Source organism: Monodon monoceros, unplaced genomic scaffold (assembly GCF_005190385.1).
Source record: "Monodon monoceros isolate NGI ecotype Baffin Bay Population unplaced genomic scaffold, NGI_Narwhal_1 Super_Scaffold_18, whole genome shotgun sequence".
NCBI classification, from domain to species: domain Eukaryota; kingdom Metazoa; phylum Chordata; class Mammalia; order Artiodactyla; family Monodontidae; genus Monodon; species Monodon monoceros.
The window spans coordinates 93,240,262-93,265,648 of NW_021703774.1; the positions used below are offsets into that span (position 1 = coordinate 93,240,262).

At 34.4% G+C, this 25,387-nt stretch overlaps 1 protein-coding gene across 5 annotated transcripts in view; it reads left to right on the forward strand.

Moving 5' to 3' along the window:
* The window catches only part of SASS6 (SAS-6 centriolar assembly protein), a 52,157-nt gene that overhangs the window by 23,170 nt on the left and 3,600 nt on the right, over positions 1–25,387 (forward strand). For all 5 annotated transcript variants that reach the window (XR_003794366.1, XR_003794367.1, XM_029227899.1 and 2 more), the window contains exons 8-15: positions 2,261–2,452; positions 5,256–5,450; positions 5,571–5,660; positions 5,739–5,918; positions 6,310–6,391; positions 7,091–7,227; positions 9,051–9,179; positions 24,998–25,095. Coding sequence is in view for 3 of the 5 variants with exons in the window: in XM_029227899.1 (XP_029083732.1) it covers positions 2,261–2,452; positions 5,256–5,450; positions 5,571–5,660; positions 5,739–5,918; positions 6,310–6,391; positions 7,091–7,227; positions 9,051–9,179; positions 24,998–25,095 (1,103 nt within the window). In the remaining 2 variants the exon portion in view is untranslated. The remainder of the gene's footprint in view (positions 1–2,260; positions 2,453–5,255; positions 5,451–5,570; positions 5,661–5,738; positions 5,919–6,309; positions 6,392–7,090; positions 7,228–9,050; positions 9,180–24,997; positions 25,096–25,387) is intronic.

The window sequence follows — 25,387 nt, forward strand, 5'->3', positions numbered from 1 at the left end:
GTTCTAAAAGTCTCATAATAAGTGTATTTGTTTATAACACCAAAATGACTGAAGGATTTGTTTGCATTCCTTACTGCATTTTCTAATAGGATTGTGAATCAGTCCTTTGAGACTTTAAAACCAAGCAAGCCACTCTTCTCTTCCTGCTGATAGGTAGTCTATAGGGCAGTGATTTTAAGACTTTAGTGTGCATCAGAATCACCTGAAATAAACAAAGTAGAAAATGTAAATATTGTAGTTCTATCCATTACACTTTTTAAAACAAAAGCTCCAAAATTCTGATTATCGCTGGGATAAATCCAGTTCTTTTTTTTTTGCGGTACGCGGGCCTCTCACTGTTGTGGCCTCTCCCGTTGTGGAGCGCAGGCTCAGCGGCCATGGCTCACGGGCCCAGCCGCTCCATGGCATGTGGGATCTTCCTGGCCCAGGGCACGAACCTGTGTCCCCTGCATCGGCAGACGGACTCTCAACCACTGTGCCACCAGGGAAGCCCTAAAGCCAGTTCTTTATGTTTATAATCTTTGGTCTCTGTTGCCTTCAGTGTGTTTAATTACCCTCTTAGACAGTTACAGTTAGCATCTGTACCAGTTTGCTCATTGTTATTTTTTTCTTGATTGCTCCTTGAGTGTTTTCTTCCAAGGTTGCATTTTCAGTTTTGTATGGACTTTTTTCTGTTTTATCCCTTTTTCTTCCTTCTTCTCTCAATTTTAGTTTTCCAAAAATGAGGAATTCTTAAAATACTTACGTAAAATTCCCAAAGTATTTTATGAGAGAGACGCTCTCCTGGTTTTGTGGTAGGAATTTTTGAATGGGTACAACATTTCTGGAATGCAGTTTTGGAACTAGTATCAAGCTTTATATTTGTTTACATATTTTTGACCTATAATTTATCGAAAGGAAATAATCTGAATTTGGATGTATGCTTATGTACAAAAATATTAACCATAGTTTTATTTGTAATTGTGACAAATTGGGAACTCAGTATCCGTAGTAGAGCAGGGGTTAATTGCATTATGGTATAGCCATGGGATAGAATATTGTGCAGCTATTAAAAGTATTTACAAAGAGTTTTTTAATGATGTGAGGAGGTGCAAATGCTAAAGGATTAAAAAGCATGATTAAATTGTGTAAGCAGGTTGGTCTCATTTTGTTAAATTTAACTATGTGTGTTATGTGTGTATGTGTGGTGTCAGTATAAGCGTATAAATGACTCGAAAGGAATATTCCTAAATATTTAGAATGACTCCTTGGATGAGATCATCGGTTATTTGTGATTTCTTTCTTTATGCCTTTAAGAGAATGTATAACTTTCAAAATGAGAAAAATACTCTTTATTTTTAAAATGTATTTAGGATTTGATAGTGTTCATCAACAAATTATTTAACATTTTTAAAATTTGTTATTGAATGAAAGATTCTTTAAATTCTTTAGTGCTTTACAGTTTTTAAAGTTTCACATACATAATTTTATATAATCCCATAATAACCCTTTTTTAATCCTCTAACCCTATGTAGCCCCTCCCCCTTCCTTCTCCTCACTGATAACCACTAGTTTGTTCTCTGTATCTGTGAGCCTGCTTCTTTTTTGTTTTATTCACTAGTCTGTTGTATTTTTTAGATTCCACATATAAGTGATATCATACAGTATTTTTCTTTCTCTGACTTATTTCATTTAGCATAATGCCCTCCAAGTCCAACAACAGAAATTATTAAGATAGATTAGTGGTATGATTCAAAGAGGTACCAGAGATTTCAGAGTTACAACTATGTTCAAATTTTATTGTTGGTGAAATGTAAGACTGAACAATACCTTGTCAATTTTACAAGTTTAGATGTTTCTTTCATTAGAAGACATATATACTGGTTGTAAAAAACTGAAACAGTGTAATGTGGTTTAAAGCAAACACTGAAAGTTCCTTATGTACCTGCTCATTTGTTTTCTCAGAAATAGGTTCACACTATATATACTATTTTGCAATTTGCTTTTTTCTTTTTTAACTTAATCCTATATCATTCTTCCCTTAATTTGAAGCCATTATGTCTAAACATATGGGTTTAGGAGAAGACGAAATTATGAACAAGATGATAGTGGTAAATTTGACCTTGTTAACTTTTCTTTTTCATGAAACCCATAATTGAAAATAGGTTCTCTTAAAAGCAAGGAAATCTTATAAAGAAGAATAATTAAGATTTTTTTCCTTCAGATCTCATGTTTGTATTTTTTTCTTTGAATTTTGGTACTGTATTTTATTATATAATAGGCACAGGTTCGATACCAACAGCAGCATGAACAACAGAAAAAAGATTTAGAAATCCTCCATCAACGAAACATCCAGCAGCTACAAAACAGATTGTCTGAGTTAGAATCTGGTAATAAAGACCTCACTGAAAGGAAATATAAAGGAGACTCTACCATCAGAGAACTTAAAACAAAACTGTCTGGTGTTGAAGAGGTATGGAACGTTGGGGTTGGTCTTCCCCCCCTCCCAATTTAAAAGCACATTTTAATTTGGTGACTTGATTTTAATTTGTTTACTTTATTACTTGTACGGGTGGTGTTCTGGATGCTCTGCAAGGATCTCTTGTAGTTTTAGGGTAGTCAGTTCAGACAATATGAAAAAAATGGAGAATCCAAAATCTAATAAAATGGACTAATTGAGAACAGCGCTAAGGTAAACTTGGATATTTTTTGTTGGGGCCTTGAGTAGTAGCTCTTTGGCACAGCCCTCAGATCTTTCAGTGTACTTTCAACATCAGCACAGTGTCTGTGGCTCAGGGTGCTCAGTGTTGGCAGGGCTGGTTCTTTCTTTCAGTCTACTCAACATATTAAACAACTATATGAAGTTTAGTGTCTAAAAATAATAATGCTAATGATAATAGAAATGATAATAGCTAATGCTTACTGAACACTGTTTTATGTGCTTTGCATATATATTAACTCATTTAATTCTTACAACAATTATTTTAAAGAAGGTACTGTTATTATCCCCATCTTACAGATGATGAAACTAAGGCACAGAGAACTTAAGTAACTTGCCCACGTTGGCATGGCCATAAGTAGAAAAGTGAGGATTGAAATCCTTTATTTACCTGTCTCTAGTACTACCTTGTTCTTTTAGGCAACAGAGACATTTAAAATATTTTGCTATAGTGGTACTTTTGTTGATACTTTGGCAGTGATGATAGACTCCTTCCTAGCATTATTATACATTATTGTCATATGAGTTGTTAGAAAACATATGTAGATTTTGTTAAGTCTGTCATGTTTGAATGTAAAGATCTCCAGTGTTATTCTAGCTCACAAGACATCCAACTCCATTTGACCAGTACGTTATGCTTAGAAACTCTAAAACCTGATTTTTTTTTTTTTTTTCCCTCGGTACGCTGGCCTCTCACTGTTGGGCCTCTCCCGTTGCAGAGCACAGGCTCTGGATGCCCAGGCTCAGTGGCCATGGCTCACGGGCCCAGCTGCTCTGCGGCATGTGGGATCTTCCCGGACCGGGGCACGAACCCACGTCCCCTTCATCGGCAGGCTGACTCTCAACCACTGCGCCACCAAGGAAGCTCTAAAGCCTGACTGATTTTATGTTCAGATCCTCACAGCATTCTGTCCTAACAATTAGATGTCTTCAGTCCTTCTCACTACCCTCTTCACCTTTCACAGCAGTTAGTAAAACATTTCAGCCTGCATAGTACATTGGATAGTGAATACTTCATTATAATGCTACGTGGTTTCTTCTGTTTTAGCACTGACACTGGGCAGTGTATATAAACAGTGTGCTTTGTTATGTTGATTTTCATATAATGTAATCAAAATATTTCTTCCAAGCTTTGCATAAGACTTGCAAATTATGAGTCCTGGGAATTTTCTTTTTTAAACTTCTGAGTATTGTTACCTAATTATGTTAAATTATACCTTTTAGAGATTAGTACCCTAAAATTAATAATTACTACCGTTTATCAGGTATTTACTATGTGCCAGGCAATATGCTAAGTAGTTTATGTAAGGGTTTTTGTGAAGATGAAATTAAATAATTTATGAGGTGTTGTTTCTATTCTACAAATAAGGGACTGAAATTTAAGGAGGTTAAGTAATTCCCAGGGTCACACAGAAGAGCCAGGATTTGTATTCTAAGTCTGCCTGATAGCAGAGTCTGTGTTTCTAAAACCACTATGGTATAATACTATAAAATTATTTTGTAAAGTTTTTGTTAAAACCGAAAACTAATTAGGAATACTACATACTGGGCTTTAGTATAGTATACTGGCAACATTTGGACTGATATTAGCTGATTGAGATGTGATCTAGTATAGATTTTTTTAAATTATTTTTTAATATTATTTTCATATTTTCCATTATGGTTTATCATAGGTTATTGAATATAGTTCCCTGTGATATACATTAGGACCTTGTTATTTATCTATTTTATACGTAGTAGTTTGTATCTGCTAATCCTAAACTCCTAATTTATAGCCAGCCTGCCCCCTGGCTGCCCTTTTGGTAACCATAAGTTTGTTTTCTATGTCTATGAGTCTATTTCTGTTTTGTAAATATGTTCATTTGTATCATATTTTGGATTCCACATATAAGTGATATCATATAGTATTTCTTTCTCTTTCTGACTTCACTTAGTATGATAATCTATTTTTAATTAACAATTATTGTCAGTTAACAATATCTCATGCATGATTCCTTGGCTACCCTTGGAAACAGTTGAAGAACTCAGGCCATATCTCAGACTAATGAAATCAGAATCTCTTGGGCATGGTACCAGGCATCAGTAGTTTTTAAAGCTTTCCAGGTGATTTCAATATGCAGACTAGATTGAGAGTCACTGCTTTGGTGGTAGAATGATAGGGCTTTTCATTTATATATTTTATGTATTTTGAAATTCTGTTATAATGAGCATTTATTACCTAAGTGATTTTTTTTAAACTGTAGATTTCAAGACATCAGAAAATTCTTGTTACTGGTTTTCAAAAGTTCTAGTAATTTATTCATAAATAAGGATTGTTTTATTTTCCCTTGTTGTCATTGCATCATTGCATTAGATACTAGTGTATTTTACAATTATATTTCAGACCTACAAGTTACATGTGCCTTTAGAGAGACCTTCATTTCTTTAAAAGAATACCAGTACTAGAACTTTAAAGTTATTAAAGACATTTTTTCTGTTTTAAATATCTTAATTATAAATTACCAAACCAGCCAACTTTCCTTTTTCATAATGCAACTTTTTTTTTTTCCTCCTCTAGGAGCTCCAGCGGGCTAAGCAAGAAGTCCTCTCTTTGCGAAGAGAGAATTCTACACTTGATGCTGAGTGCCATGAAAAAGAAAAGCATATTAATCATCTACAAACAAAAGTGGCTGTTTTAGAACAGGAAATCAAGGATAAGGATCAGCTTGTTTTAAGAACAAAAGAAGCATTTGATACAATCCAGGAACAAAAGGTCTATTTTAAAATTTTCTAAACAAATTGATGGTTTATAAACGATCACGTTTATAAATGATGCTTTTCCTAAATAAACACAGACTTCCTAATTATTCATGTTTTTAAAAATATGTATCAGGTGGCTTTAGAAGAAAATGGTGAGAAAAATCAGGTACAACTAGGAAAACTTGAAGCTACAATAAAATCATTATCAGCTGAACTTCTTAAGGTTTGTTTTTAAAAACTTAATAGAATATTGATATTTCATTGGATTATGTAGAGATGTACATATAAAGCTCTTTTACAGGCAAATGAAATTATCAAAAAGTTGCAAGGGGATCTGAAGACCTTAGTGGGTAAATTGAAACTGAAGAATACAGTAACTATTCAGCAAGAGAAACTCTTGGCTGAGAAGGAAGAAAAATTACAAAAGGAACAAAAAGAATTACAAGATGTTGTACAGTCTCTCCGAATTAAAGAGCAAGAGGTAGTTAATATTTTATATTTTTGTGTGTGTGACTATTTGCAAAGCATAATGAATTTCCTCATGTATTTTTAAAACTTCTACTTTGTTATATCAGAGAATAGTTTTGGCTTTTTTTCCCCAAAAGAACATGACTATAATCAATAGAATTTAATAACTTATTTCAGTTTGAAAAGTTAGTTATCATGACTCAGATACCTTGAGTGTTCATACGTATATATGTGTATGTATATGTGTGTATATATGTAATTATATATTTATTTCACTGCTGAGCTAATTCCTTTCTTATTTAATAGTAATTAATAGCTGTTAATTATTTAATGAATAGTAATACATTTCTTCAGTCTTTATTTTAGTCTTTATTATGCTTACTATAAGGATTAACATATTTCAGGTATGCAAATTACAAGAACAATTAGAAGCTACAGTTCAAAAACTTGAAGAAAGCAAACAGCTTCTAAAAAATAATGAGAAGTGTAAGTATTTTACCTTTTTATGTAAATGAGGTTTGTAGCTTTATTCTTAACCTGAAATTTTTATTTGAATTCATAAGACTAGGTAAATCAAGGTACTGCTATATACAAATAATCTGCTTTAAATGTACCATCTTAATGTCTTTGCTGTAGTAAATTATATCAACTGTCCTGTAAAACAGTTACCATCATTATTAAAAAAAACCCTGTTACATGTGTCAGTAACCCAAAATTAAGTGTTGAAAATATTAACTATAATTTACTATTTAAATTCTTTACTACTACTTGTTATAATTGCTGTGTTTACCTACTGGTAATAGTATGAACTATTTGAAACAAAAATATGAGATTAGGCCTTTAACATTTTCTCAGTTTCTGATATTGATTATGAGAAATAAGAGTTTGAATTTTAAATAAACTGGAAGGTATCATTCTGGAAATGAAAGCCTTTAAAGAGATCCTTGACTAGCAGAAATATGTGCTTCTGATAGTAAAAGAATAAGGAGTCCTATGTGGCAGTTGCTAAAATAAGAATATTTAATGACAAAAATTTAGGTGAACCTATGTTATTCTCCTGTGATATAAGGTAGTTTTAAAAACTTAAAATTAAAAAAAGTCAATATAATTTTTAAATATTTAAAATTATTAGAAAAATAAAAATATTCAAAATTCTTTACCTTGTTACTTGTTCTTTTATTTAAGTAATCACATGGTTAAATAAAGAATTAAATGAAAATCAGCTAGTGAGAAAGCAAGATGTATTGGGACCTTCAACCACTCCACCCGTACATTCTAGTAGCAACACCATCAGAAGTGGAATTTCTCCTAACTCTAATGTGGTAAGATTTAAATTAAGATGTTGTGAGTCGTCTTAGTAAATTTTCTAAAACAAACATATTTCCAGATTGTTAGGTGCTGGTACCTAATATGACTAGAGTCCTACAATTTTTAGCACTGAAGTAGAGTTTAAGTTCCATTTGGAAGTGGGACATAAAGGTACACTTATTCTTAACAAAGAGGCTATATTTTAAGGGTACACTTCTTTGTAAGATTTTAATGGATATTGAAATCACTCAGTATTAACTAATGCCAAATGTGCTGAAAAACTGTTAACACACACACAAAGTATTTAGGAGGCCTCAGTAAGGGAGAGCAAGGTATGGGCTCAAGTTTGACACTGTAGTGGAGGAGCCTAATCTGAATTCACTGTAGTGGAGGAGCCTAATCTGAATTCTATTAGAAGAAAAAGAGAAAAAGAAAAACCCTATTACCAGGCTTGTCAGCTCTAGATTCTGGAAGAAACTCGTTAGAGTTTTTTAGCTCCGAGTACCTGGATCTGGCTTGGTAATATCAGCTAGGTCTAGGGATTGCTGGGAACTGACCTTGCACTCAGAGCGAGGTTTTGGGGTTCTCCTGCTGAACATAAACAATTTCACAGAGTATCAGCATCAGGCAAGGCCACTCTCTGTGATGGATCAAGACAAAAACAAGACCACTTCATAATCATGTCTGAAAACAGACGAGAATATGACATTGCCAAACCACAAAAATGGGCAAGTATCCTATCCTGGCTAAAGTGAGTGACTGCTGCTCATTACTAATTATAGCTTCAGCCTTTATACATTCATCCTGCCTTATTAGATAAGATTTATTCAGATACCCAGTCATATAGTTATCCCCGTTTCTTGATAGCATCCAGTCCACAGCAAAGCCCTGTGTTCTTAAACTGTTCCTTAACTCACCTAACACATGACTAAGTCCAATAAATAACTCCCTTTTAACACTGTCTTACTGAGACACCTCTCTTACTAGGTTCCACGTGGTGTTCAGTCTTCCTTGTTGCAAAGAGTGTGTACACCTCTAGATATGTTTCTGGTGGTCTTTGACTGGAGGGCATTGGCAGAGGATTTAAAATGCAAATCCATAATAGAATTTTTAATCTACTCTAGTAAATGAGATAGTACTTAATGTTTAAAGGGAAAGGATTTGTGCTAATTTGGGAAAAGGTGCAGAGTGAAGTGCCTGGTACTGAATTACAAACTTGAAAAAACTTGACAGGCTTAACCTCAATGACTGATGATAAATAGCTGTGTAAAAGGTATTTTTGTCATACAGCCACTTTTGTACATGAGTGCTTATTAAGATTTGTGTTGTAATTGTCCTCTTGTAAAAACAAACTTTTCATGATGTTCGTTAATGGTGGTGTCACTATATTGAAAATTAGTGGCAGAGCAAATTATTTCTAAGAACACAAATACTGTTTTTACTCAATCTGGCAGAAAATTATTTTTATTTATCCCTTATTGGCCTTTTGATCTATGACTACCCCTCAACCCCCTTTTCAGTAATTTGAGGCCTCGAGGGAACCAAGATGGTTCAGAGGTCTTTGTTTTACTTCAGTTCAAAGGCAGGTCCAGTGGTTTTGTTTTGTCTAAGCTTGCAAAGCCACTCTGAAAAGCCCTCTGGGCCAAAGGTATTCCAGCCTCATGATATGTTATATAATGAAGCAGAGTTTTGTAGTGTCATTATAAACAAAATCGGCTTCTAGGATAGTGTCCTTAACTGTTAGTTATTATAAACAGATGCTAATGCCTCCTGGATCACCAAATACCATTTAGAACTAATTTCTTATCCTTAACCTTTTTTATGCTTTTATTTTTAGGTTGATAGTAGACTGACTTACCCAACTTGTGGGATTGGTTATCCTGTCTCCTCTGCATTTGCATTCCAGAATACCTTTCCTCATCCTATAGCTGCCAAAAATACCATCCACCCAGTTTCAGGACCAAAGGTAGCCAATTCTAATACCTTTTTTAAAAAAAAAAAAAGCAATTTAAATTTTAATTTAAAAAATTAATTTATTCTTTGATCAGTTGCTAAGTGTATTAGGTGTGATGTATTAGATGAATATATTTCTGAATAGTGTATATGCTTACAGGAAATATCTACATTATATGATTTTTTTGAGTTACTATAATTTATAATAACCTAGGTATCAGTATGTTTAAACATTTTTTATTCCTGTTCAGCCTCTCCATTTTTATTCATTCTTCTACTTATATCTTCTATAACTCTCAAACTTATCTAGGATTACTGACTTCATACTGCTGGCATATTAGCTGTGGTGACATTTTGGATCCCATTGTCAGAATTTAAGGGTCTGATGGGCAGGGTTATTACAAATTATAAAATGTAGTTTTGGCAACATTATCTCAAATAGCACATGCTTAGCAGTCCCTCCAAACCTTGATTTATTTGCGAAGGCTTTTCTCTGCTCACTTGAGTTTTTCATCATTGTTACTACTGTCTTAGTTATATACACTGTTTTCACATGTATTATAATTCTATTTTCACTGTAATTTAATCCACCCAGATGAGCCACTGATTCTGTTTTCATTCCTAACTTAAGGTCCAAATTGATTTTTTCCTAAATCATGGGGACAAACATTTTTGAAAAGAATATTTTATAAAATGTAGAATTGAGGACTTTGAAACTGCTGTTATAAACTCTTTCTCAAATTAGTTTTGGGCTGCCCTAAAAATAAGTTTGCTTTGTTGCTTAGGCATGTACTTCTTTTTAACCATAACCTTATTAATTACTATTTGGAGCTATTGAGAATTCTCAGTGAAATGAGAATTAAGCCTGAGTTTTTATGCTTAGAATGTTATTATGTAAAAAGTATTTAGTTGCATTTAATTGGCTTTTCTTATATTGCTTATTGAAAATTAGATATGTGTAATCAAAGGAATACTGTTGTTTTAAAACAAATATCAGTATGCTCAAGTGTGCTTATGTCTTGATAACAGTTTTTTCTTGAGAATTATTATCAAATTCACAATTGCTTTTTTATTTTAAACAGCTTTCCAGGAATATATATAATGTCCAAAATGAGGACAGGAACTACTACAGATAATTGCTTAGTTGGTAGGACTAAATATGGCTTATAAGATTACCTTTCTTATAGCTCTTCTGAAATCGGAGGAATCATTTTAACAATCCTGTTCTTAAATACTGACTCAAGACTTTCAGTGTCTCCTATATTATTGATCTCCATCTTCTTTTGATATGCATCCCTAACAACAACAACCAAAAAACCCTAATACTAACAAAACACTTTGAGTTTGAATCTCTGATACATGAATATTTATTTATTTGTGAATTGAATGCATATACTACTCAATTATAATGGTTAAAAACATGGAATCTGTTGTTAGAGTTTAAATCCTGCCTCTGTCAGTATGAAGTTGGGCAAGCCAGTAACAAACAAAAAACAATATCCAACTGTTGTGTTTCAGTTTCTCCATTTGTAAAGTGGAGCAATAATTTTATCTATCTTACTGGATTATTGTGAATATTAAAATGAGCTGCTGCATTTGCTTAGAATAGTTCCTGGTACATAAGTGCTTCATTAATGTTATCTGTTATTATTAATAGTAAAATGTATTCCAAAATAGAAATTAAAGAATGAGATTAAAAAATGTATATAAATCAAAGTTAAAAGATTCTCTTCTCATACCCCAATGGGCGGTTGTAATCACTGCCTGCTATGGAGACCACTGATCTAGGTAGTCTTGTGCTAGCAGCTATGGCGATTAAAACATGTTCCTTTTAGTTGCGGTAAAAAAATAATAAAATTATTTAATGACATTGAATCTGTGATATACCTAATTTCTTAAAATGTTACTGTCAAGATTTAGTACATCAAATAGTTGTTTAACTGTGAGGATGTAGAATAACATGAGTTAAATTAAGAAAGAAACAAAATCATGCTGAAGGAAATACATAGGAGTGTTTTAAAAGATTGTGCCATGCTGACAAATAGAAAGATCACTTGATACTTTTAAAGCAAAATAGACAAAATAACTTGTTTCTTCACTTTTATTTTTGAAGACAGTAATCTCTAAGGATTCATTCTTTTGGTATATATTCAATGAATGTCTGCTATGGCTAGACATTGTTCTAGTTGCAAGAGATATAACAATGAACAGGACAAAGTACAGTTTGTGGTAAAACACATTATGATGGTAAACTGTAGTATCTTTCAGACTAACCTGTTATTAAAGAGGAGATGTTATTTGATGTCAAAGAAAGTACTTGTGACAGAATCTCTTAAAAACTTTAGAATATCTGATTCTGATTCTTTTTGTGTGGCATAAATTCACAAAGTCAAACATGATCAGATTTCATCCTGGAGATTATGCAGTAGGTGAGGGATTTTCTGCAGTAAGAAAGGAACTGAGATCAGATGATTGATTAATTTTTGATAGTGTTTAGCCCACAGTGTTTATTCAGAGACAGATTTTTTCTAGAGATAGCATTTCTCAGTTTGATTAACCATCTCATTCCACAGATGGTTCTAAATTAATTTTTATTTCTTTTGTATTAACTATTTAAAAAATAGATAAAAATATATAAGCATGGGAAGCTCCCAAATATTTAAGAGGATGTATTGTCTAAATGTACCTCCTGTGGTCCCTAGTCTCCTCCTCAGAGAAGAAATCTGGGGAGTTTTTTGTGATATATTGGAAACATACTTAAAATATATATAAGGATATATGTATATGTCTGTATGTTTGTATACATGAGTGTTGGTATAGATAAGCATAAATAGTACATGCCCACTGTTCTATACCTTGCTTTTTTCGTTTAACAGTATTATCATGGTACAGGTCCATTTTCATGTATTAGAATGTAAGTTTTTCCTTGCTTGTTTGTTTTTAATAACTTAGAAGTATTCCAGTATATGGATGTACGATAATTTAATAGTGCTCTGTTAATGGATGATTAAGTTGTTTTCAATCTAGATAGTCATACATGTTTCAGTAGTTATCTTTGTATATACTTCTTTGTGTCTGTGTACAAATAGATTTGTAGGATAAATTCTTTCTTTTTTAATTAATTTTTATTGGAGTATAGTTGCTTTACAACGCTGTGTTAGTTTCTGCTGTGCAGCAAAGTAAATCAGTTGTATGTATACATATATCCACTTGTTTTTTAGATTTCCTTCCCATTTAGGTCACTACAGAGCATTGAGCAGAGTACCCTGTGCTATACAGTAGGTTCTCATTAGTTATCTATTTTAAACATAAGAGTACATATGTGTCAATCGCAATCTCCCAGTTCATCCCACCCCCTCTTCCCCGCTTGGTAACCATAAGTTTGTTCTCTACATCTGTGACTCTTTCTGCTTTGCACATAAGCTCATCTGTACCATTTTTCTAGATTCCACATATAAGGGATATTATACGATATTTGTTTTTCTCTTTCTGACTTACTTCACTCTGTATGACATTCTCTACATCAGTCCATGTCTCTGCAAATGGCACAATTTCGTTTTTATGGCTGACTAATATTCCATTGTATATATGTTCCACATCTTTATCCATTCCTCTGTCAGTGGACATTTAGGTTGCTTCCATGTCCTGGCTATTGTAAATAGTGCTGCAGTGAACATTGAGGTGCATGCATCCTTTTGAATTCTGGTTTTCTCTGGTTATATGCCTAGAAGTGGAATTGCTGGGTCATATGGTAGCTCTATTTTTAGTTTTTTAACGAACCTCCATACTGTTCTCCATAGTGGCTGTACCAATTTACATTCCCACCAACAGTGTTGGAGGGTTCCCTTTTCTCTACACCTTCTCCAGCATTTATTGTTTGTAGATTTTTTGATGATGGCCATTCTGACCAGTATGAGGTGATAGTAGTTTTGATTTGCATTTCTCTAATAATTAGTGATGTTGAGCATCTTTTCAAGTGTTTGTTGGCCATCTGTATGTCTTTGGAGAAATGTCTGTTTAGGTCTTCTGCCCATTTTTTTTTTTTTTTTTATTGCGGTACGCGGGCCTCTCACTGTTGTGGCCTCTCCCGTTGCGGAGCACAGGCTCCGGACGCGCAGGCTCAGCGGCCATGGCTCACGGGCCCAGCCGCTCCGCGGCATGTGGGATCTTCCCGGACTGGGGCACGAACCCGTGTCCCCTGCATCGGCAGGCGGACTCTCAACCACTGCGCCACCAGGGAAGCCCTTCTGCCCATTTTTTGATTGGGTTGTTTCTTTTTTTGATATTGAGCTGCATGAGCTGTTCGTGTATTTTGGAAATTAGCCCCTTGTCAGTTGGCTTTGTTTGCAAGTATTTTCTCCCATTCTGTGGGTTGTCTTTTCGCTTTGTTTATGGCTTTCTTTACCGTGCAAAAGCTTTTAAGTTTCATTAGGTCCCATTTGTTTATTTTTGCTTTTATTTTCATTACTCTAGGTGGTGGATCAAAAAAGATCTTGCTGTGATTGATGTCAAGGAGTGTTCTACCTATATTTTCCTCTAAGAGTTTTATAGTATCCAGTCTTACATTTAGGTCCTTAATCCATTTTGAGTTTAATTTTGTGTGTGGTGTTAGGGAGTGTTCTAATTTCATTCTTCTACATGTAGCTGTCCAGTTTTCCCAGCACCATTTATTGAAGAGACTCTCTTTTCTCCATTATATATTCTTGCCTCCTTAGTCATAGGTTAGGTGGCCCTAGGTGCATGGGTTTATCTCTGTTCCATGGATCTATATTTCTGTTTTTGGGCCAGTACTATACTTTTTGATGACTGTAGCTTCAGAGTATAGTCTGAAGTCGGGGAGCCTGATTCCTCCAGCTCTGTTCTTCTTTCTCTAGATTGCTGTGGCTGTTTGGGGTCTTTTGTTTTTCCATACAAATTGTAAAAGTTTTTGTTGTAGTTTTGTGAAAAATGCCCTTGGTAATTTGATAGAGATTGCATTGAGTCTGTACGTTGCTGTGGGTGATATAGTCATTTTCACAATATTGATTCTTCCAATCCAAGAATATGTTATATCTCCTCATCTGTTTGTGTCATCTTTGATTTCTTTCATCAGTATCTTATAGTTTTCTGAGTATAGGTCTTTGGCTCCTTATAGGTTTATTCCTAGGTGTTTTATTCTTTTTGATGTGATGGTAAATGGGATTGTTTCCTTAATCTCTCTTTCTGATCTTTTGTTGTTAGTGTATAGGAATGCAAGAGATTTCTTTGCATTAATTTTTGTATCCTGCAACTTTATCAAATTCATTGATTAGCTTTAGTAGTTTTCTGGTAGCATCTTTAGGATTTTCTATGTATAGTATCATGTCATCTGCAAACGGTGACAGTTTTACTTCTTGTTTTCCAGTATGGATTCCTTTTATTTCCTTTTCTTCTCTGATTGCTGTGGCTAAAACTTCCAAAACTATGTTGAATAATAGTAGTGAGAGTGGACATCCTTGTCTTATTCCTGATCTTAGAGGAGATGCTTTCAGTTTTTCACCATTGAGAATGATATTTGCTGTGGGTTTGTTGTATATGGCCTTTATTATGTTGAGGTAGGTTCCCTCTAAGCCCGCTTCCTGGGGAGTTTTTATCATAAGTGGGTGTTGAATTTTGTCAGAAGCTTTTTCTGCATCTATTGAGATGATCATATGGTTTTTATTCTTCAATTTGTTAATATGGTGTATCACATTGATTTGTGTATATTGAAGAATCCTTGCATCCCTGGGATAAATCCCACTTGATCATGGTGTATGATCCTTTTAATGTGTTGTTGGATTCAGTTTGCTAGTATTTTGTTGAGGATTTTTGTGTCTATGATCATCAGTGATATTGGCCTGTAATTTTTTGTGTGTGATGTCTTTGTCTGGTTTTGGTATCAGGTGATGGTGGCCTTGTAGAATGAGCTTGGGAGTGTTCCTTCCTCCCCAATTTTTTGGAAGAGTTTTAGAAGGGTAGGTGTTAACTCTTCTCTAAATGTTTGATAGAAATCACCTGTGAAGCCATCTGGCCATGGACGTTTGTTTGTTGGAAGATTTTTAATCACAGTTTCAATTTCACTACTTGCAATTGGTCTGTTCATATTTTCTATTTCTTCCTGTTTCAGACTTAGAAGGTTGTATCTTTCTAAGAATTTGTCCATTTCTTCTAGGTTGTCCATTTTATTGGCGTGTAGTTGCTTGTAGTAATCTCTTATGATCCTTTGTATTTCTGTGGTGTCCATTGCAACTTCTCCCTTTTCATTTCTAATTTTATTGATTTGGATTCTCTCCCTTTTTTTCTTGATGAGTTTGGCTAAAGGTTTATCAGTTTTGTTTATCTTCTCAAAGAACCAGCTTTTAGTTTCATTGATCTTTGCTATTGTTTTCTTTGTCTCTATTTCATTTATTTCTACTCTGATCTTTGTGATTTCTCTCCTTCTACTAACTTTGGGTTTTGTTGGTTCTTCTTTAGTCACTTTAGGTGTAAGGATAGGTTGTTTATTTGAGATTTTTCTTGTTTCTTGAGGTAGGATATATTGCTATAAACTTCCCTCTTAGAACTGCTTTTGCTGTGTCCCATAGGTTTTGGATTGTCATGTTTTCATTGTCATTTGTCTCTAGGTATATTTTTATTTCCTCTTTGATTTCTTCAGTGATCCATTGATTATTTAGTAAAGTATTGTTTAGCCTCCATGTGTTTGTGTTTTTTACACTTTTTTCCCCTATAATTGATATCTAATTTCATAGCATTGTGGTCGGAAAACATGCTTGATATGATTTCAGTTTTCTTAAATTTACCGAGGCTTGATTTGTGACCCATGATGTGATCTACCCTGAAGAATGTTCCATGTGCACTTGAGAAGAAAGTGTATTCTGCTGCTTTTGGATGGAATGTCCTATAAATATCCATTAAGTCTATCTCTTGTAATGTGTCATTTAAGGCTTGTGTTTCCTTATTAATTTTCCGTCTGGATGATCTATCTATTGGTGTAAGTGTGGTGTTAAAGTCCCCCACTGTTATTGTGTTACTGTTGATTTCCCCATTTATGGCTGTTAGCATTGGCCTTATGTATTGAGGTGTACCTATGTTGGGTGTGTATGTATTTACTGTAGGACAGATTCTTAAAAGGAACTGGGTCAGAGGCATTTTGCCTATCTAGTGACTGATGTTAATCAGCATTTCCCTGATTATTAAGTGAGGAACATCTTTTTGTGTATCTATGGATTATGTTTACTCTTCTGTATAATTTCTTTTTATTTCTTTTATTCATTTTCTGTATGGGATGTTTAACCCCTGTAAGATGACATCATAAGTGTTCTTTATATATTCTGAACATTCACTGGTCTGCTATTGGTTTTATATGTTAACTGTTATTTCCTGATTTTGGGATTATCTTTTTACTCTTTTTAAGGTGCCTTTTGAAAAAATTTAAAACTATTATAGTTCATACATGCAATCCTCCCATGCTTAAGTCTACAGTTCAGTAATTTCAGTCAGTTTATAGAGTTGTGAAACCATCATGATGGTCTAGTTTTGAGCATTTACATTTCCCCAAAATGTTCCTTAGTGCTTTTTTGCAGTTAATCCACACTCTTTTTTTTTTTTTTTTTTGTGGTATGTGGGCCTCTCACTGTTGTGGCTTCTCCCGCTGCGGAGCACAGGCTTCGGCCGCGCAGGCCCAACAGCCACGGCTCACGGGCCCAGCTGCTCTGCGGCATGTGGGACCCTCCCGGACCGGGGCACGAACCCGTGTCCCCTGCATCAGCAGGCGGACTCCCAACCACTGCGCCACCAAGGAAGCCAATCCACACTCTTGCCCCCAGCCCTAGGCAACTACTGATCTGCTTTCTGTCTCTATAAATTTGCCTTTCTGCATTTCAGATGAATAGAGTCATACATTATGTCTGCTTTCACTCAGCATGACTTTTTTGTGCTTTCTCCAGGTGGTAGTGTGTATCAGTAGTTCATTCTTTTAATTGCTCAGTAGTATTTCGTTGTATGGGTATACCACAACTTGCTTATCCATACATTCATCAATTGATGAACATTCGGGTTATTTTCAGCTTTTGGATATTACAAATAAAGCTATGAACATTTGGGTACAAGTCTTTGTATTTCTCTGGGGTGAGTACCTAGGAATGGATTGGCTGTCAATATATATTTGATTTTTAAGAACCTACCACACTTTTCCAAAGTGGTTGTGCTGTTTACCACTAGCAGTCTGAGAGTTCAAGTTCTGTATGCTTATCAACACTTGATATGGTCAGTTGTTTAATTTCAGGCATTCTAGTAGATGTGTAGAAGTATCTTGTGATTTTAGCATGCATTTCCCTAAAAGCTAATGAGGTTGAGAGCAGTTTTTTATGTGTGTGTTTGACATCAGTATATCTGCTTTGGTGAAATATCTATTTGAATCTTTTGCCTGTTTTAAAATTAGATTGTTCCTCTTGAGTTATGAGTTCTTTAAATATTCTGGATACAAGTCCTTTATCAGATAAATGTTTGCAAATATTTCTTCCAGTCTGTGGCTTCTCTTTTATTTTCTCTTTTGAAGAACAAAAAGTTTTTAATTTGATAAGTCCGGTTTATCAAATTTTTTTCTTTAGTTGATCATGCTTTTGGAGTTGTATCTAAGAACTCTGTGCAACCACAGGTGGAAAATAAGATCTGTGATCCATTGTGAGTTACTTTTTATGTGTAGTATGAGTTTTATGTATGGAATGAGGTAAGGGTCTTGGGTTTTTTTGTTTTGTTTTGGCATGTGCATATCCAGTTCTCTCAGTAACAGTTGTTAAAGACTGTTGATTTAGGCAAATCATTTGACCATAAATGTAAGAATTTCTGGACTCTTAATTCTGTTTCATTGATTGTCTGTTCTTGTGCCAATACCACACTGTCATGATTACTGTGACTTAATAATATTAAGTTTTGAAATTGAGTAGTATAAATCCACCAACTCTCTTCTTTTTCAAACTTGTTATTATTTTAGATACTTAATATGTCCATATAAATGTTTGGATTCAGCTTGTCAACTTCTACAAAATAGCCTGCTTGAATTTTGATAGGATAGATAGAATTTATAGATCAATTTTGGAATAAATGTCATTTTGACAACATTTTATTTTTAAATCCATGAATGTTAATATGCCTCTCCATTTATTTAAGTATCCTTTAATTTCTCTCATCAGTGTTTTACAGTTTTCAATGTCAAATTCTGCATTTCTTTTATTAAGTTTATTCCTAGGTATTTTACTCATTTGATGCTATTGTGAATGTAATTGTTTTATTAATTACTTTCTCAGAATATTCATTGATGCTGTATACAAATGTAATTGCTTTTTGTATATTGACCTTGTATCCTGAAAACTTGCTCTACTCATTTGTTAAAGTCATTACTAGTGGCTTTTTAATGCATTGATATGATTGTGTGATTTTTCTCTCATCAGTTAACAGATGTATTATGTTGATTTTCAAATATTGTATAAGCCTTGCATTCTTGGGATAAACTTCACGGATCTAAATGTTAGTCAAATTCAGTTGGTGGATTTTGTTCAGTTCTTCTATATCCTTGTTGACATTGTATTAGTTAACTGAGAGAGGAGTATCTCCAGTATTGGATATCTCCAATTATTATTATGGGTGTTTCCATTTCTATCAGTTTTCCATTTAATTCTATCATTTTTTGCCTCACGTATTTTGAAGCTCTTTTGTTTGGTGCATACACCTTTATAATTGTTATGTCCTCCTGGTTGCTTGACCCTCTGATCATTACGTAATTTCCTCTTTCATTTTTGGTAATTTTTCATGCTCTGAAGTCTACTTTGTTTGATATGAATATAGCTACTCAGGTTTTCTTTCGAGTGGTGTTTCCATGGAGTATCTTTTTCCAACCTTCTTCTTTAAATTTGTGTATATCCTATTTAAAATGGTTTTCAGGTAAAGGGCATATTTAGTTTGTTCCCTCTATTTTTCATTCCTTTGTTTCCCCTTTCTTGAATTCATTTTTGGATTATTTGCACATTTTAAAAATATTCCTTTTTAGTTCTTCTGGTGTGTTTTTTATTATATCTCTTTGTACACTTTTTTTTTTTAGTGGTTGCTCCAGGCATCATAATAAACATAGTTAGCTTTTCACAGTATGTATAGAATTAATATTTTACCACTTCAAGTGGAATATAAATACCTTACTACTGTGTATAGTCCCTTTACCTTTACCCCTTTGTTTTGGTATGTCATATGTATTATAGCTATACATTGGAAACTATCAGACAGTGCTGTAATTTTTACTATTAACCAATATACATATGTATAAAACACTTGAGTGGAGAAGCATGGTCCATTATATTTATCCCTGTTTACCATTTCTGTTGCTCTTCCTTTATTCCTGGTATTCCATGTTTTCCACGATATCACTTCCCTGAATAATAGAATATTATTTAGCTTTTGTTTTAGAGGAGGTTTTCTGGCAAAGAAGTTTCTTTGTTTTTCTTCATCTTGGAAGCACGCTTCTTTCACCTTCATTCCTGAATGATATTTTCTCTGGACATAGAATAATGTATTTATAGTTTTTTTTCCTTAAGCACTTTAAAAATATTCTACTTCCCTCAGACTTCCATGATTTCTGATGAGAAATCAGCAGTAAATTCCAGCTGTTGTTCAACTATATATAATGCATCCTTTTTCTCAGGCTGCTTTCAAGATTTATTCTTTTCCTTTAGTTTTCAGGAGTCTGATGATGTGTCTAGGCATGAATTTATTTGTATCCTTTTTGGGATTTGCTAGGTTTCTTGAATCTCTAAGTTGATACCTTTTACCAAATTTTGGAAGTGTTCAACCATTATTTCTTTTCTTTTTTTTTTTTTGGCAGTACGCGGGCCTCTCACTGTTGTGGCCTCTCCTGTTGCAGAGCACAGGCTTCGGACACGCAGGCTCAGCGGCCATGGCTTATGGGCCCAGCCGCTCCGCGGCATGTGGGATCTTCCCGGACTGGGTCACGAACCCATGTCCCCTGCATCGGCAGGCGGACTCTCAACCACTGCGCCACCAGGGAAGCCCAACAACCATTATTTCTTAAAAATGTTTTCTGCCCTACACTCTTCCCCCGTCCTTCTGGGACTCAGGCAACATGAATGTTAGACCATGTATGTATGTTTTCCCACAGGTCTTTGAGGCTCTCTTCTTCCTTTCTTTTTTCTCTGTTTTTCAGATATGATAATTCCTATTGATTGACCTTACAGTTTAATGCTATAGAGACCATCCAGTGAATTTTTTCAGTTCTTAAATTTCCATTTGTTTCTTTTTTACATGTCCTATTTTTTTTTTACTGAGACTTATTCTTTACATTTATTTCAAGAGTATTCACTTTTACTTCTTAGAACATGGTTATAATAGATACTTTTAACTGCCTTTCTGATAATTCCATTATCTTTGCCATCTTGGAGTTGACATCTGTTGGCTTGTTTTTTACCTTGCAGATTAGTTAGATTTTACAGGTTCTTTTTTGAGTGATTTTGGATTCTGTCTGGATCCAGTATTGAATGTTATGAGACTCTAGATCTTGTTTAAATCCTAAGGAGAATGTGAATTAAAAAAATTTTTTTTAATTAAAAAAATTGTTTTTTGTAGCAAATAGTTTTATGTTCAAATTGCAAATTCTGACTTACCGTTTGTAGGCTGCTGTTTCTGTGTCAGTTCAGTCCTTAAAGAGTTTGCCCATGTTATTTGGATCTGTCTGTGTGTGCACCATCTAGTGGCTGTTCTGTGACCTGGGTGGTGGTTTACTCCATAGTTCAGTTCTCAGAGCCTTTGGTATGGTGACTATGGTCAGATCTTGCATGTCCAGCTTAGAATAGAACCCAGTAGTTCATATACAGCTTTTATAGGATCTCTTTCTTGAGTTCCTTTGTCTCTTTCATTTCTCCCCAGATTTCAGAATCCCCTGAGTCCTTCTTCCTGAAAACTGGCTAGAAATCATGGACCTAAATTCCCTTGGTCTAAGACACAGTTCCTGCAATTGTGTCTGTGTCTGGTGCCAAACATTGGGAGGACAGAGAGAGAAAAGGTATAATGAGAATTTGTATCATGCTTGCGAGACCACAGCACTTCTGGTCAGAGGGTGTGATTCCCCTCTTTCAGAGTTTTAGGTGCCTGCTTGGCCACTGCTGTTATCATCATTACTACCCCTGTAGCTTCTGTTTCCACTGAATTGCCTGAGGGTTGGGGCAGAAGACAACTGTGAAAGAAGGGGGGTTTTCCTCACTCTTTGACCCTTAGGAATTTGTTTTTTTTCATTTCTCAGAACAGAAAGAAGACTGTACCTTGATATTAATATTGTACTCTGGCTTTCTTAGTGTTTACATGATGTATCACTTTCTTTCCTTTTACTTTTACCAATCTGTGTCTTTATATTTAAACTGGATTTCTTTTAGATATTCTATACCTGCCTCTTATATTTTCATCCATTCTGACCTTGTCTTTAACAATTTAAAATTTAATGTATATATTCATACGTTTTATCATCTTGCTGTTTGTACTCTATATATCCCATCTGTTCTTTGTCCCTCTTTTCTACTTTAATCCTGACTTTTCAATTAATTGCTGATTTTATTTTGCATTCTATTTTGTCTCTACTTATTGGCTTTATTTTTTGTTTGCTCTAGAGTTTACAGTATACATCTTCACCTTATCATAATCTATTTTCAGAATTTTATACTGCTTTCCATATAATGTAAGAACCCTACAGTAATTCCATTTCCTCATTCCTGTCCTGCTAACTACTGTCAACATTTTACTTCTGCATTTGTTATAAATCCCACTTTTTTTTTAAACAATCAGATATCTTTTCAATAAATTACAGAGAGGAAAAAGTCCTTTTACTCATATACTTAACTATTTACACAACTCTATTCCTTTATGTAGATCGACATTTTCATCTGGTATCATTTTCCTTCTCCTGTAACGAAGATTTCTTACAGTGCAGCTCTTTAAGACTTCTTATAGTGCATGTCTGTGGGAAATTCATAAAAATCTCAACATTTTTATTTTGAACTTATCTTCTCTACATTTAGAATTCTGGGTTGACAAGTTTCTTTTTTCCTTTCAGCATTTTGAAGCCATCATTCCATAGTTGCCTGGATTGAACAGTGTTGGCCTGGCCATTATTTCTTCACTTTTTTATTTTTTAAAACATTTATTTATTTACTTGCTTACTTATTTATTTATTTATTGCTGTGTTGGGTCTTCGTTGCTGCGCATGGGCTTTCTCTAGTTGTGGTGAGCGGGGGCTACTCTTCGTTGCGGTGTGCGGGCTTCTCATTGCAGTGGCTTCTCTTGTTGTGGAGCACGGGCTCTAGGCGCACGGGCTTCAGTAGTTGCGGCACGCGGGCTCAGTAGTTGTGGCTCACAGGCTCTAGAGAGCAGGCTCAGTAATTGTGGCTCATGGGCTCTAGAGCACAGGCTCAGTAGTTGTGGCGCACGGGCTTTGTTGCTCCGCAGCATGTGGGATCTTCCTGGACCAGGGCTTGAACCCGTGTCCCCTGCATTGGCAGGTGGATTCTTAACCACTGCGCCACCAGGGAAGTCCCTCTTCACTTTTTTTATTATCTCCTTTTAGTATTACAGTTACTCATGGTTGATCACATGATATAATCCCATTGAGTCTGTTCATTTATTTGCTTCATTGTATATATATTAGATTCTAATGCTTTCTTAAAGTTCACTGATCTTTTCTTCTGCATTGTTTAATTTGCTGTTAATTATGTCCAGTGAGAACTTTTCATTTTAGATATTTATCATCTCTAGAAGTTCCATTTCATTCTTTTTTCATATCTTCCATTTTTCTCATACTTTTAATTTCCATTACATCCTTGTTCATAGTTATAATTGTTTTAACATGTGCATCCTTATTCTATCATTTGTATCATCTCTGGATCTGTTTCTCTTCAGTGATTTTTCTTGGTATGACTCATGTTTTCCTACTTGTCATTTTTAATAATTTTTTAAAATATTTAATTTATTTATTTATTTTTGGCTGCTTCGGGTCTTAGTTGTGGCACACGGGATCTTTGTTGCGGTGCATGGGCTCCACAGAGTGAGGGCTCTTCGTTGTGGTGCACGGGCTCTCTAATTGAGGTGCGTGGGTTCAGTAGTTGTGGCACATGGGCTTGGTTGCCCCATGGCATGAGATCTTAGTTCCCCGACCAGGGATCAAACCCGCATCCCCTGCATTGGAAGGCAGATTATTGACCACTGGACCACCAGGGAAGTCCTCTAATAATTTCTGATAGGATGTGGAACATTGTTAATGTTACATTGTTGATTATCTGGATTTTGTTATCTTCCTTTAAAGGGTGGCAGTTATTTAAGTTACTTGTGGATCCCTTGGTCCTTTTTGAGTTTTTTTGTTTTTCTCTTTTTTCCTTTAGCTTTACTAGGATGCATTTAAAGTAGCTTTTACTCAAGGATAGTTCAGCTGTTACGAAGCTCCCCACAGAATTCCCTAAATGATTACCAAGGACTGTCCACTTTGTCTCCATGATTATGAACCTTGGAAATTGTTCAGCTTGAAACTCCCATTTTTATTTGCCTAGCATTGTGGAGTTTTACCCTATGCATGTTCCTAGTACTCAGCAAAAACTCAAGGGGATTCATGTGTAGATTTCTGGGGCTTGTTCTCTTTATAGCTCCCTTTTCTTCAGAATTCTGCCTTGCAGCCTCCAGGCACCTCATCCTCCCTGAACTGATTTTAATCTCCTCCATTTAGCAATTATGTTCTTTCTCTGTACCTATAGTCAGGAAGTGCCTCTAATTAAAAAGCTGGGTCAGTTGTAGGGATCACATTTTTCTTAGAGATCACAGTTCTGCCCTACCAGTTGTTCAGTTTTTGGGACCATTCTTTTTGTTTATTTTGTCTGGTTTTCTAATTATTGGTGGCTGGAAACTATATTATGTATTAATATACTCTTTAAATTTTCTTCACTCTTGCATGTTTATTTTTCTATAAGGAATATGAAAATCAGCTTATCTCACTTTTTAAAAATCCTCTTTGTATTTAATGTGATCTGATATCTTTAGAATATTGAACCCTGATAGCCAAGGATAGCAGCATATACCTTTCTCATTTATAATTTTATCCTATTAAGCTAGTATCTCTCCCTATTTTATTATGATTTTTTTTTACCAAAAATAGATATTTCTTATCTTCTCATGCCTTTTTCCTTTTTTCTTTCTTTCTTTTTTTTTCTTTATGCGAGTCATCATACCTTTTTTCTTTATTAGTATGGTGACTTACATTTATACACTTCCTAACATAGAACCCATTCCTAGTATGAAACCCCCTCAGTCATAGTCATTATTACTTTAAATAAACTACTACATACTATATGCTTGATATTTTAGTTTGGACTTTTGTATAGATTCTTGGATTACTTTTGACTATTTCAGTATTCAAATTCCTAGCACTCATTTAGAATCCTTAAATATGACAGGCTTAAAGTTCGTGAAAAGGGAAGAATTCTCAGAATGCATGAGGTAAGTGCATCATCGTGGTATTTGGTTACTTTTAGCATCAGTAACATTTAAATGTATTAGTGTTCATGTTTTTGTTTCAAAATAATTAACATAATTTGTGCTCTTCATCTTGCTGATATGACAGGAACTTTTTTGTCAAGGAGAAATAGGATTTTTAAATTAAATCTTCTCAATAAAATGTGCTTGTTATATAGGTTGAACTTCTGTGGTCTATATTCATCAGAGAAAAAATTTAACCACCTATCTCCATATAGAACTGTTTCAGTTCTCACTAATTCAGTTACATGTTTTTCCTCTTTACAGGTGCAGTTTAACTTGCAGTTTACAAAACCAAGTACATCACTAGGAGATGTTCAATCAGGAACAACTGTTAGAATGCCTTGCTCAACTGATAAGGAAAAGTAAGCTCTTGACATAAAATTTAATGTTTGTAATTTTTTTTAATGTTTGTAATTTTGAAAGGGAGTTTTTATCAGTGTTTGAAAGCTATTATGACCACTTATTTATGTAACGTTTTAAGTTGCTCATCAGTGGGATTTGACTTAGTCCCTTTTAGCTATAAGAAAGAGGTTTCTCACATTTTTTAAAACTGTAGAATAGACATATAGTAAAATTTAATTTTTTAAAAGGGATTTTCCTACATAACTGAAGAACACCCTTTCATATATTCTTGGGCAAATAGATAGAAATGTT